This window comes from Centruroides sculpturatus, unplaced genomic scaffold (assembly GCF_000671375.1).
Source record: "Centruroides sculpturatus isolate CEXI.00-Female unplaced genomic scaffold, Cexi_2.0 scaffold110, whole genome shotgun sequence".
Lineage (NCBI taxonomy): Eukaryota > Metazoa > Arthropoda > Arachnida > Scorpiones > Buthidae > Centruroides > Centruroides sculpturatus.
The window spans coordinates 1-15,455 of record NW_019384339.1 but is presented as its reverse complement, the minus strand read 5'-3'; the positions used below and the strand labels follow the sequence as shown (position 1 = coordinate 15,455).

The following is a 15,455-nucleotide window of genomic DNA, read 5'->3' as shown; positions in this document are numbered from 1 at the left end:
ATAGCAAAAATGATGCTTCTAAAGTATAATTTTTTTGTTTTTATATTTTTCAATATATTTATTTTGTTTGTAAAAAATAAAGAAATAATTTTTAATGATACAATAGCCATGATTATTATTTTAAAAAGTTTATATTAGGCTTAACATCGACGAAAATTCAATGCAAAGCGACATGCAACGGAGAAAAATTTCAACACAGGAGAGGTTAATGTATTTCTTCATACATAATCGGTTATCCGAAAAATAAGTTATCCGAACAACCCCAGTCCCCAGTTGATTCGGATAAACGACGCTCTACTGTAGTACACTTTTGTTAACTTTTGGAACTTAACCCTGTGTTTTGCATTAGTTTTTTGTTTTATATAGCATGGATTTGCAGAACACTGCATTTTTTTTTAATGTAACTACCATGTTATATGAGGGATACTGTTATATATTTGTAGTCCTTGGATTTTTTTATCATCATTGTTTTCAAGTTAGTTCTTTGGTCCTCTGTTTATATCATTTGTGTTTTTTAAATTGTCAATTGATATGAAATTCAGGTTTTATTGTATTAATAGATGCAAGTTTGTATAATTTGATTAAAATCTAAACAAAATACATGCACTTCTTTAATTGCACTTTAGTTTGTATTTAATGTTTCATTTTATTCATTGGTCAATTTCCTTCATATTTATATCCTGAAAATCTACAGTTTGATAATTATTAGAATATGATGTAATATGTACAGTAATTTCCATTCATATACTCTTCATATATATTTTAAAATGTGTACAAGAAAAAAGTTTGTGAAGTGTACAAGAAAAAAGTTTGTGAAGTGTACTAGAAATATTAAAGATACAGTATTATCGTTATATGGCACATGGAAATAAGTTAGAGAAATTTTAATTGACATACAATTGAATAAGAAATCATCAGTGTTCAATTAAAATTTTATTTTATTTTTCTTATTAATATTTTTAATTTGATGTTACTTTATAATATTTGTATAAAATAGAAGGTAAATCACAATTTCATTTATCCTGACTATGACTTGAAAAATGTATTAAATTGCGATTATATACTATCAATTAATAGTAAAACTAATTGTAAATATATATATTTCAATTGCTTTATAAACTATAATCAAATTTGTACATTTTATATTCTAGAATAAACTTAAAAATATTTGATTCAAATGTTTTGTTTAAAATTCTTGTGTGTTGTTATATAAAAAATTTCTATATAAATTAATTCTTAACTGTTTATATATTCATCTTATTTATTATTTTTAAGGTGGAAAAGTACATGAAACAATTGATCATTCTTGCACACATCTAGTTTTAGAAGAGCGCACAGAAATTCCCGAAAGTATATCTAACTGTTTGAATCATAAAACCCATTTAGTAACTTCTGAGGTAATCAATAAACATAGATTGTTTAAATGTAAATTAATAATAATTCATATATATAATTGTTAAAGAAAATACATATTACAATATAAAAATATACCAAGAGTGCTTGAAACTTACAAAATTAGTCTTTTTCTGTAGTTTCTTTCCAACTCAAGGGAACTAAGAGGCCATTTTTAATTTTATGTAGAGCAGGGCCTAACATATACTGTACAGGACTCATTAAAAATTCCTGGAGTGTGGGTTTGAGTCCAGATTTTGATCTGGACTCAAACCCACATTCCACATTGACAGGCTAATGTCTTTACAACCTCAGCCATCTGTTCATCTATAGGTTACTTTTTTGTTTTTTTTAAAGTGTATGGACATTTAAAGAATGATGGAACAGTTTATACAGCCAGTTTAAATATCAATACTGCTAGTTTCAAGTGTTCCTGATTATGAAACATTTTTAAAAAATTTTCTTTATTAAAAAAAAATTAAACCTTATTAAAATAATTAATTACTTTATTTAATTAATGCTAAATCTTTATTATTATTATTATTGATTTTATTTTAATTATTTCTTGTGCACTTTTAACTTTTTGAAATTTTTAAATTAAAAAAAAATAATTAATTAAAACATGTTCATGATAAATCTATTTACTACTGTTAAAATGTTAAATGCTTGAAGCATTTAAGGCATCAGCCTACTTCTCTGAGAATCCGAGATCAAATTAAAGCAGTTAGACCACCTCCAAAAAATTCTAAGTTTATCTGGAATATGTTGGGTCTCATTCCTCGCCAACAGGTTGCTGCATTTGGGGTCAAATCCATAATGGGTATGATTTAAGAAAGGGTGCCTCTTAGTGTCCAAAGGATGGAGAGAGTCAAAGAAATGTATATTGTTGAGTGATATTTTTTTAAATGACCAATAAACAAAAATGTTATTTTAAGATTCTCTTAATGAATTGATGAGAAATAAATGGATTTTAATTAATGTAAAATCTGAATAAGATATAAACATGCCTAAATTGATAACATTCTTTGAAACAGAGCAATTTTTTTCTGTTGAAGAACTTTTCAGAGCAAAAACCTGTCACACCAGATAAAATATTCAGTGTTGTGCAATTTCAGTTTACACGGGTTTTGCTGTACATAATTTTTATACACACATTACTGTATATTAATTTTTATGATAAAAAGATATCAAATTATTTGGGAAATTTATATATTTAAAATGTATATTTAATTGATATAAAATTTATCATTTGAGATTACTGTGAAAGGAGATTATTATTAACATTTTCTTCAATTATTTTTAGTGGTTTTGGGCCAGTATACAAATGGATGCTTGTGCCGATGAAGTAATTTATAATTTTAAACAGGTAAATTTTTTATATTTAAAAATTTTGTGAATACATGTAAATATATATATATATGAATTAATATTTAAATCTCCATATATAGTGAGCTATAATGTCTTTAATTTTTTATCAAGTATTCACTTGAAATGTTTGTTCTGTTAGTGTGTTAAATCTTACAAACTATTAAATTTATCTTCTGCCAAATGCAGTTTTTTAAACTATAGTTTTTATTATACATTATACATTGAATTTAATAACTGGTTTTTTTTCCGGGAATGATGATATGATTTTAAAAAATTCCATAATAGAAAAGTATGGCTTCTCTTATTAATTTTAGCTTATACGGTAGCCCCTTGTTACATTGCGGATTCAGATATGTAGTGCTTTTCTTGGTCTCCCAAATTTTAAAAGCATTTGAGTCAATAAATTTTAAAATATCAATTTCCATTGAATTTTTTTTTGCAGCAAAATACGGTATTTTCTTCCTACCATTGTCCTCGAAACTCCCACTGCAGATGAAACAATAAATTTGTTAAGATCTAAATAAGAAAAACAGGTGGACAGATCAATTATCACTATTTGTTTGTTGGTTTTAAGTACTGTTTTTTCATATACAAGTTTCTGTGAATTCAAAATTTTACATTTTTGTAAATTGACAGTATTGGGTCAATTTACGTAAAGGTGTGAAATTTCAAATCTACAAGAAAATGTATAAGAAAAAAATTTCTTTATTTCTGAACAGAAAGTTCTGACATTTTTATACTGTATTAACTTTGCTTTTTAGAGAGTTTTTACTTTTTGTAATTTTATAAGTTTTGAAGTTTTATTGTATGTTCAATATTTATTTTTTAAATTTTCAATTGTATATTAAGAAACACTTGCCGATGAAAGAATGCAGGATAGAGTTTTCATAGCTTGTATCATCTGTTTAGTATAAGCCCAGATTTTTATTACTCTGTTATATTTCGCCGCCAGATATATCACTTTTTTCTTTCTCGCCCGACAAGTGCGATATAACAAGGGGATATTGTATTAACAAAATTTTGTAAATAGAAATATATAAGCAGTTTAATAATGTATGAATTTAAGTTTTATATATATTGAAAAACAAGAAAAGGAAATTGACTAGAAATATGTTTTTTATTTTTTTTTAATGTGCTTGGCAATGTTTGGATTACCTTAAGAAAGCATTGAACAGATTTAGAAACTCCATGTGTGTTTTGTTAGTTGATAACTACAGGTGTTGACTAATTGCTAGCTAATGTAATATTTGTTTTTTAATAAAATTTGTAATGCTCAGGTAGTTGTAACAGACTTGTGTCAAGGTGATGAATGTTTATTGATGTGGTTTTTAACCGTGCTTTTTTAGATGAAGATTTAATGTACTTTTAGTTCCTTCCTTCCCTCGTAAACACTTCAGCAATGAGTGTGTGCATGCCTGATGAGTTCTTGGAATAATGATACATTTTTTAACAAAAACCTCAGCAGGATATGTAGACAGGGATGTCGTGGATTTGTTTGCTAAAATGAATTTTTATGGTCATTCAAAAGAAATTCCTGGGCTTTCACAAATTTTTTTTAATAAAATACAATGGAACAGGTTTGTAGGAAAGTGTGTAAACAAGAAAAATTTCTCAAAAAATATTAAGAGAAAGAAAGCAAAATTCAATGCCAACACAAACATTTCTACAAATGTCTCAAACAGATAAAGTTCTGCCACAAACTAACTTACAAAATTCTACTTATATATTAGATTATCTTAACAAACTGATAGCTTTATTAACTAACTAGCTGTTACCTGCGGCTTTGCCTGCGAGGATTTTGCAAGCAAACCCCATTTATACTCAGTATTTCAACAACCGTAGTAATTGTTATATAACATCTACCACTGAGAATGATGAGAATTGCCGAGAATCAAACGAACTGTTTTTAATTTGATCAATTTTCTAGAACATTTACAATCGTTCTATAATCAAACCAATATGCAATAACAAATTTGAATTTAAAACGGTTCGAACATTTTAAAAATAGAAATTGATAACATTTCAGACATTGTTAAAAATATTTTTATCAATTTAATACACCTAAATACTCAATGAAGACTAAATGTAGTTGAAAACGAAAAATCGCATCTAAAATAGTACAGTAGAAGCCGTTTTTCTGGTTAAGCCTTAATCCTCTCCCCCAGCAGGGGAATTTCGAAAAATCCCTTCTTAGTGTGCATTTCCATGACATACCCTATTAAAACGCAGATAAACACAAAATAATTGCATCTAAAATAATACAGTAGAAGCCATTCTTCTGGTTAAGCCTTAATCCTCTCCCTCTCCCCCGCGGGGGAGTTTCAAAAAATCTCTTCTTAGTGCATGTTTTTATGACGTACCCTAACTGTGTACCAAATTTCACCTCTTTAGGTTTAGCGGTTTGCTCTGGGCGATGATGAATCAGTCAGGACAAGCAATTTTATATATTTAGATGATATTGATTTGGATTCAATTTCACTTATTTGCCTGAATATTGACAAATATATTATAAATTTGACGAGGTTGATAATTAGTGATTTGAGATCATCCTAATTTAATATTTCACTTACCAGTTGATTGATATTTTTATTATAGTCCAATACTCGAGAGTCTGCCGTATTGTCATTTGCCATTCATTTTTTGTTTGTATGATCTTTGTTTAATGTAGGAAATCCAACATGAATAATTGCAGATCCCAGATGCTTTCTTGGGTACCATCAAATTTACTTGATTTAGCTGATTTTACACCATTTCGTTTTGCTTGGGAAGCCAGGGTTGGGTTTCATACTTCCAATATTTTATGATAACTTATTTTTCATATTCAAAAACATTTTTAACAAAATTTCATTTAAATCGGTGTTTAAACTAAACAAGTCTAAAAAGATTTTGAAATTATAAGAAACTTTTATACAAAAAAAGATACACAGAGTATATTGATTTTTACTTCTTTTTGTATTTATTGTTGTGAATTATATTTGTTAATGATTTAATTCACACAATTTGTTATGTTAGGAAGAACAGGCAGCTCATCACATGCCATCTCCAGCAATATCACATTACCCTAAAAGAAAGAAACTTGGAGATGCTACTTATCTGTTATCATTGGATAAAGAAAATTCACTGCAGCCGTCCAAATTACAAAATGCCGATGGAAATAATTCCACAATTAATTCGTCGACATTTGATGGTATATATTCGCCGGACGTTTCATTTTCAATAGGTATGCTTTGTTTTAACAACTAATTTATTTTAAATTAGGTACTTTCCAATAATAATTTAAAAAATTATATGTATAGAGAGAGTTTTTAATTGCATTCAATTGATGATTTAGATATTATATCATTGATATTTGATATTACACACAGCCTAAAATTGACCTAAAATAGCCAAACTTTTAATGTGATTATAATTTTGATATTTGTTAATATTTTTTGCCCATTATAATTGCTAGTTCTAATTTTTTTTAGTCAAATATCTCTGTGCTAAGAGATAGTCATGAAATTTACAACCTTTATAACAAATTTATCTGATTTTGTTCTCTTTCAATTGGATCGTATGTTGCAATAGTTTTAAATATGCTATTGAATAAGTCAATTGCTGCATTATATTAGTTAGTAGTACTGAGAATTAATTGAAGATTAACTTATTGCTAATATCTGAAAGCACCACTTGGAATTTGAAGATTCATTAATATATATTTCCAAATTAAGAATACGATTTGTCATGTATTACTGTCACACTCCAGTATATATTAATTAGGTTTAATTATACAAGGATTATTTTTAGGGTAATGTTGTAGTTCTTTTATTTTCCTGGTTATGTATACTTAACAAGGGAAAGTATCGGAATCGTCTCAAATTATATCCTTCTAGTTTTTTACAAATCTCCATGTTTTGAGGCCCCCTGAACTCCAAAAAAATAAAAAATATCCGTGTGTGTGTGTGTGTGTTGGCATCTATTTTGTTTAATATCTCAGAATGGAGTGAAAATTAAGAAACAAAATTTAGCATAGAAGCTTATGTATAAGGGTCATTGATGCTATTAAATTTCGGTGATGAAAGGTTGAGGAGGGGAGATAGTGGTTTTGTGTCATTTGTCATGTGGGGTTGGCTTAATGAAGATTTTACTTCTTAGCATTTACAGACCTTTATAAAACTCATCTCCACCCTCAAAATTAAGTCCTTTATATAATTTTAATTATTATAAAATAGCAAAGTTTTTATAACAAAATCTCATAATAGATGGTATCATGTATAATTTTATTTGTTTAATAACTAAGAAGTGATTTTTAAAATAAAATCTCATAGCAGCTAGGAAAGTTAGGCAACTCATTTTTTTTTTAATGCTATTTTTTTTTAATCTAAATTATTTATATATGTGATTTTATGTAATATTTAATAACAGAAATATAGATTACATTTTGTTGAATAAAAAAAAATGTATTTATGGACATTTATACACAAATTTTTCTTTTTATTTTATAGGTTCTCCTCTAGAAAGTTCTCATTTAAGTCCATTAAAGCCCATTGCAGATTATAAACTTATGACACCCAGGCAGCAAGTTTGTACAGAATTATTGCAGACCGAAACTAATTATGTTGGTATTCTGAAAACTATTGTTACGGTAAATACATGGCTCGTATTGCCATCAAATACTACATTTCAAATAATAAATAATAATATAATTAAAAATTTTCTTTAGACACACTATTATTCAACTTGAGGTTGTTCATTAATTTACAATTGTTTGTGTGCATGCATGTGGTGCAATGAGAATAAATAAATATACAGGGTGTTTATAAATGGTGTGGTTTTAAAAATTAATAAAAAATCTTTTTATTACCTTATATGGGCAAACCGTACAGAATAAGCAGCTGCAATTGTCCAAATTTTTTATGTACTACCCACTCTTCGCTTGTTATGCATTGTAGAACATCACAAAGGACATGCTACACTGCGTATGGGAAGAATTTGATCACCGTGTAGATGTGTGTCGTGTGACCATGGGTGCACATATTGAAGGATTGTGATTAATGCATAAAAAACTTGGCCAGTTGCCGCTGCTTATGCTGTAAGGTTTGCCCATATAAGATAATAAATAGATTTATTATTAATTTTTAAAACCACACCATTTATTTATAAACACCCTGTATATATTCAGAACTTTGATAATTTAACTATTGAGTATTATAAATCAAAAATGGATTGTCTAATTTTTTTCAGAAATTTTGCAGTAATGCCATACATTTTATAAAAATCTTAAGAATATCACAAATATATGATTTATTATTTAAATTATTTTCATAAACATTTTATTAATTTTTTTTCAATCTGTATATAAAACTAAGATGTTTAAAGAACCTCTCGAACAACCCGATCAAGTAGGAGGAGCATTACTAGACGGAACCGAATTGAAAATAATATTCGGAAACATTCCACCTTTGTACGAAGTACATACCAAATTGCGCGAAGATTTATATATTTTATTACAAAATTGGAAAGAAGATAAAAGTGTTGGAAATATTATTCTCAAATACGTAAGTCTAATTTATTACTATCTTAAAATATATAACATGTTATAATACATTATTTTTTTCCTCTGATAGTCTCAAGACTTTTTAAAAGCTTATCCACCATTTGTGAATTATTTTGAAAAAACTAAGGAAGTGTTAATCCATTGTGATCAAACTAAACCGAGATTTCACGCATTTTTAAAAGTAAGAAGTCTTTTTGTTATAAAATGCCTTACTATGTTTAGAAAATAATTAAATGTATTTTCTTTGTATTAGAATTTGTCAACATATATTTATATATTTATGTAAAAGATGCAATTTGTTGTAATCTTGGATAATGTTGAAATCTGAGAATAGATTGACTAAAATTCATATTTTTTTTTATCATTTGCTTGCCATTTTGGTTTTTATGTTTCATTATTTTGAATATAACAGATAGAAAAATATTAGAAATATCAGTAAACAAACCAAAAAAAAATTTATTTAAAAAATTTAAACCACAAAAATAATATTTGGTGGTGATAAGGGCAAGATGGTTAAGACTTTGACCTACCACTCCAGGTGCCAGGGTTCAATTTCCATGAGCGGCTCTTTTGAATTTTTCACAGGTGGTTAGTCCCAGATATTTTGAACCTTGTCTTTCACGTTGCCTGGCCACCTTCATTGTAGGTCTGTGATGGGTATGGAAGAAAAGGCCCTCTTAGTCAAGCAAGAATGTGGGAAAAATTGTTTATGTGGATTATATATTTTCTAGAATGATAAACTGAAGAATAAAAATTTGAAAACTAAACCCAACATAAATATATTAATGCAAATAATCTTAAAAATTTGAAATGGCGTACAGTTTAAACCAGATAAACTTCACGTAAGGTAAATATAAAAATAATAAGTTGCTTCAAATAAATAAAGTTAAAACATGTTTTTAAACTATTATTACAAAATTTACATCAATCATAACCGTTTCCTATAAGTGTGTTTAGTTTGTAGTTAAAATTTCTGTCTTTATTTTAGTTTATTCAAAATTGAATAAAATTAAAATGTAGTAATTAATTATTACATTTAATTTTATTTTTTATATATAATTTTAGTACTATCAATATTTCAAATGAACTACTACTATGCTTAAATTTTTTTGTCATTGCTTTAAAATGAATTAACTTAATGTTCAAAAGACACTTCTATTAAAGTTGGAACCAACTGAAAGAAAATTGCACGTTTTTCAATACCACACTTCTTTATTAAAACAAATGTTTTTGATTGCTTTTAGAAGGCCTGCTTCAAGTTTTAAATGGACATAGTTCAAACTGAGAGGAAACTTCGTTTAAACATTTGAATTATATCTGTTTTAAAACCTGTGACAGGCTTCCAAAAGGGATCCAAAGTGTTTTTTGATAACAAGGTGTGGTGGTGGAAAAGGTGTGATTTACTTTAACATTATAAATTATTTTTATATATTCCGATGATGTGACTAAAAAGTTTAATTTGATGAATTTTATATTATATTATTCAAATTAAATTTATTATAATAATATGTTAATTTTATAAAAGCAAAGTTGTTATTGTTAGAGATGTCAGAGTAAACCCGAATGTGGAAGACAGTCTTTAGACGAGTTAATGATTCGCCCAGTTCAAAGATTACCCAGTATGATATTATTGTTAAATGGTAAGTTAAATTTCTTGTTATTTTGCTTAGAATTATCTATTTGCCTTAGAACTGGTTTGTAAGTTATAAATAGATATTACTATCTTATGAATAGGAAACAAAGTCCAGTAAACTAAGAAATAAAATAGAAAACAATTTCAAATTCTTAGATGATTTAAATAAAATGCTTGCTATGAAATTTAAATACTAACGACTTGCCTTTAACCTTAAATAATTCTTATATCTAAATGTTTCTAAATATTTTAAGATGTTAAACAGATAATTGTTATATTAATGCTAGATATATAACTAGATTAATGATAAAAATAAATAAAATATATTGGTTTTCTTTAATTAAGATACATTTACATGATATAACAATACAAGATAATGAAAGATAAAAATAGTAAAATTTTGGTAAATATTTAGATTAACTACTTGCAGCTACTTACATTTTCTTAAAATATTAAATCTTGTTATATTTGCAAAATATGTGCTTTCAGCCTTAGTCATTCTCAGTTACATGAGAATTTAGAATTTTCATTAATTATGGCTCTTCAGAGTCAAACTAAAACCTGACGGATTGGTGACGTAGATGGTCTTAATTAAAAGTTCAAATATTGTTTTAATTGCAAAATAATCCAAAATTTCCAGATCCCAGATAACCTGAAGGGTATTAGTTGGTTGGCCAAAGACTGGCATATCAATAGATTTCAATCTCTGGGATTGTTCATACAAATCAGAAATAAACATGGTAAAACACAGGAATACATGGTAATAGCATATTTTTAGAGAATGACCGGTATGTCGGTCTATCCGGGAAGACCACAAAATCAGATATTTTTGTATGGTAAAAACCGACATGTCAGTTTAAGTGAGGTTATACGTCCCTCTCTAGAGGTTGCATTAAAAAGCAAATGAGTTACGTCATGTAAAAATGAATGTTTTTATTCTAAAATTGTGAAACTGTCAGCATTACATAAAAAAAAACTACGATTATATGCTTAATTTCATTTTGTCTTCTTTCTAACTACATACAATACTCGTGGAATTTGAAAAATGCTTCTCTTATGTATATTTTATTGTTGTTTGATTCAAAAATGCAAAAATAAACATATTTAAATTTAAGAAACTCGCATAAATTATCTCAGCTTACACCAATTAACATGGGCTTTGTATGAAATTTGAGAGGAAGATGTTATTTTTAAGGTCAGTGTAGCTCACACTGATTTACTACTACTGTCAATAAGTTGTTAATTCTTTTATTGCCTTGTAAAGGAAAACACTCTTACTGATTTTAAGTCAGTCAAATTACAATGTTTGCAACATCTATAAAATGTTTTCTTTAATGTTTAATTAATAACTACTTTTGTTAGATCTGGTTAATTTTATATTTTAGTTGCAGTTTAACCAGCATGCCGGTAACCCATTTTTGTGGCATGCTGGTTACTCTGCAAAAATATGATGCACATAAAAACAGGAAAAGACAGAAACAGGTTAGACACTACTATGAGAAGTCAACTATAATAATAATTTTTTCTGTTGTGTTCATTTTGACTTCAATCAAGAATTCATAAATTTGACTATGAACCAAACTTATTCAAGATCATATTTGATTACTACAATACTAACATTGCATAATACAAATGTATGTGAAAAGAATTACCAATTTTCTCTTCTCTTGTTGTTAAATAATTTCTATTGTCACATATCTAATCTCACACATTTAAAAAAGTTCCATTATATTTATGGAGCAGAATCATCGTTTACTATTACCTACAGAATCTATCATTTTCACTTGAATGAAAATATAAGATTTCCCAGTTGCATATCTGGTAACATCGGCCTCCTGACAAAAATACATTGTATTGTTTTCTCATAGGGATAAAAATTTCATGTTTTATATAAGGTATTATATAATCATAGTATTACATAAGGTATTACATAAGTGTAGTATTACATAATCGTTTTAATAGCTACAAAAGGATATAATTGCAACTTTACAGTAATAGTCAAGTTATTGCCAGATCGTGCATACTGTAAATCTGTGCATTGAAGAGATATAATGATTACTAGATTTATATAATGTTGCATGTATAATTATGTGTATATAAAAGAAAAATATAATGATGCAAGAAGTTTATTAGGAATTTCAATAAATGTAAAACCATATAATAAAATGAACTGTAATATTAAGGAATACAAAATATTTGTAAAAAGCTGGAGTAGTCTAAGTTTTATATTGTTTCACATAAGATAGATTTCCAATAATCCAAATTATTTCAAAGCATTAATTTTATTCGTCTTTATATGAAATCTTAATTTTATTTTCATGCATGGTTATTATTGGTAAAATATAAAGTATTGATGATTGATTTTTAATTGGATCAGAATTACTTATTACAAGTCTTGACAAAGTTTGATGACATAAAATGTCAATCAAAATCTTTGAATGGTTTAATTATAATTGTTTAATAACTTAAATTTATTTTACTCTGTGTGTATTTTGATGATTAAATTATTTAATTGATGTACACTAATTTATTTAAAACCTTCTACAGATATTTTGAAACACACCCAAAAAAGCAATCCAGATCACGCTGCTTTACAGAAAGCAATTTTGTCTTTGAAAGAAGTTACAAAGTAAGTATCTCGGTGGGGAAGAAAATACATTTTAGTTTAACACTGATCCATGGAAATTTATAGACAAGTGTGCTAATCTACCAATAGTTATTGTGTGTGTTAATAATCAATCTGATATATGAAATTTAATAATTTTTAAATTTTTAATGCCGATAATATGTTATCCGCTATTGATATCTTTGCTTGTTGATTCAAATTTATGGATTATTAATTAATTAAATTCTAATGTAGAAATTTTGGATAGTGTTTTTTGATTTAGAATAAAAATTTCTGCTGTATGCTTTATATAGTGAGAAAAACAATTTTTTTTTTTTTTGTTTGATTCATTTTTTTCCTCTTTCAGTATTTATACACCCAATTGCTGTCTTATTGTGGGCCTCTGTGGCCCTACAGTAAGGCTCTTAGTGTCTTCAGAGTGAAAAGAGAGAAAAATGAAAGGCAAATAAATATTTATTTTTCATTTTTGTCTCTTGCCTTTTAGGCATTTATATATATATGTATGTATATATATATATGTATTTTGTTCATAATGGTTTTTAAAGTTTTAAGTATTGAATTTGAATTGTGTATAAAAATACAACAAAATTGTATTTTGAACAAAGTTTTGTTTTTAATTCTTAAATGAATAAACTTAATGTGCTATTTTTCAATTTGCTGTTAATTTTATAGTCATATTAATGAGAATAAACGAAAAACCGAAAGTCAAGTCGTGATGTTCGACATAGTCAACGACATTGAAAATTGTCCTGTAAGTACGTTTTTAAAGTTTGTCATTTTAAGTTAAAACCATAAGGTAAAACTAGAAAAATTATCTTTCGAAGTAACTGTTTCCAAAAAATATTACTTCAGTAGAGTTACATGCACGATTGATATGCAAAACTATAGCTAAGCTAAATGGTTTCAAATTTGCATAGCAATTATTCTTGTTTCTAGTTTGATTACTAATAGTCACTCTGTACTAAAGCAGATTATAGATGATGTTGCTAAATAAAACAAAGTTCATTGTTTTCATTCTTTACTTTATGATTTATTTTCTACATATGCTTAAATTCCTTATTATTTTTTGTGTGATACTCGTCACAAAATGGAAAAAAAAGTAATTTGCTAAATTCAAAATCATTTTCAATAAATTGATTTTGATGTTTCTGTTTGCTGTTTTATCTACAATCATTAAAAATTGTCATGGTTTCAACATATTTCACTAAGGTGAAAAGGATTCCACAATAAAAATAAGTTGGGAACCACCGATGTAAACCAATAATTAATTTAGCAGATTGTTTGACAGTACCAAATGTTATGTATTTGTGTTACGCTTTCTTATATTTTTTTGAATGTTTAGCAATCTGATATAAATGATTACTATAACAATGGATGCTTGCAATGTGCATCTTTATTACTAATTATTGAAAATAGACATTGGGAATTATGTCGGCAGTTTTTGAAAGCACTATGCAACTGTAAAGTCTGCAAACTCATCGGACGGGTGGTATGTGCAACTACCCATCAGGTTATCATGTGCACTGTGCAAGCACCCGACGATATTAAGAATGCCATCCAGCACCGACATCATCGGTGCCTTGCCGGACGGCATTCTTTCTTTATCGGGCATTCCTGTGGTGCATTATTTTCCAAACACAAGAATATCTGCACGTGTGTGTGTGAGCATCTGAAAGTTCACAAGATAATAAATTATTGTTATAAATATCAAGAGTTGATATTAATATTGGTCAAAATTTTGCATATTATATGGATCCAATAATTATTTAAATTATCTTGAGATGTTTTCTATTATCATTACTGTTTAATGAAGGCAGTGGATAACCCTTTAAAACTTTTTACTACAAAACTATTTTTAATTTTTGTTGTTAACAAATCTTAACTTAAGTGTGACAAATTACTTAAATGGATATAGACAAATTATTAAGATTTACGTTATTCTTCCTTTGTCATGTCAATTTTGAAGTAATTAATATCAATTTACTTCTGAAAAAAGTATATGCTAAGAATCATTTTGGATTCTTAGGAGTAATAGACAGTTTGTATGTGCTTGTTGGTATTGAACACTACATGAAAGAATTAGAATCGAATGTTTCTCGTCATACTTTCATTAAAATCTTGTTATTTTGATTAGATTTGAATTTTAAATTTACAACAGAACTGTTTGTTTGAATTCTAGGCTCATTTGTTATCTTCACATCGTAGTTTTATCGTGGAAATAGAAGTGCAAGAAATGGAAGATAACTTTAATGACAAGGGTGACATGATTACCATGTTCCTATTTACAGATATGCTGGAGGTAAGAATTTTATTTATTGTCTTATAATAATTCATTATTGCTTGCTTTTAAATAAAATAATTATATAAAAATATAGTCTAGTAAGATTCATACAATATTGCTTGTAAAAAATTGATATAAAGTTAGCTTTCAAAATACAGTAATACCTGCGATAAGTGGGACTGAGCGATAACCGCGTAAGTCAGGTATAATTTCTCAATTTTTGTAAAATCCAAGTCGGATGTATGTAAGCTAATAAATGTTCTTGTTAATCTTATCTCATCTTTTGATTCGTTCACATTACAAGAAATCACCACATAGTCTCTCAAGTCTTCGTAGATATAACAAATACAGAAATAAATAACACAAAATAAATTGTAGCTATGTGTCGATTCCGCACGACACGTCTGAACATGTAAGCTGAACAATAGTGTGGGGGGAATGAGTAATGAAGAGTTGCGTGGTGCTCAAACAAAAGATGAATCAACAAGATTTGAAAATCACGTAACTCCGGGTTTGTGTCAGTTGGGGTAGTGTAAGTCGAGGTATCCTTTATACATAATACGACAATCAATTATTTATTGTGACATTGTCACAATGCCATGTTGCAATTTTTAATCAT

At 27.4% G+C, this 15,455-nt stretch overlaps 1 protein-coding gene across 1 annotated transcript in view; it reads left to right on the top strand.

Annotated features, from left to right (window-relative positions):
• LOC111633164 (protein ECT2-like) overlaps positions 1-14,872 on the top strand; it is a gene marked incomplete at its 3' end in the record, with an annotated part of 36,646 nt that extends 21,774 nt beyond the window's left edge. Inside the window, exons 9-18 of the mRNA XM_023377694.1 lie at positions 1,276-1,397; positions 2,696-2,758; positions 5,773-5,980; positions 7,245-7,384; positions 8,109-8,297; positions 8,367-8,477; positions 9,840-9,936; positions 12,477-12,558; positions 13,228-13,306; positions 14,735-14,872. Coding sequence (XP_023233462.1) covers positions 1,276-1,397; positions 2,696-2,758; positions 5,773-5,980; positions 7,245-7,384; positions 8,109-8,297; positions 8,367-8,477; positions 9,840-9,936; positions 12,477-12,558; positions 13,228-13,306; positions 14,735-14,872 — 1,229 coding nt within the window. The remainder of the gene's footprint in view (positions 1-1,275; positions 1,398-2,695; positions 2,759-5,772; positions 5,981-7,244; positions 7,385-8,108; positions 8,298-8,366; positions 8,478-9,839; positions 9,937-12,476; positions 12,559-13,227; positions 13,307-14,734) is intronic.
• Positions 14,873-15,455: the final 583 nt, after the last annotated feature.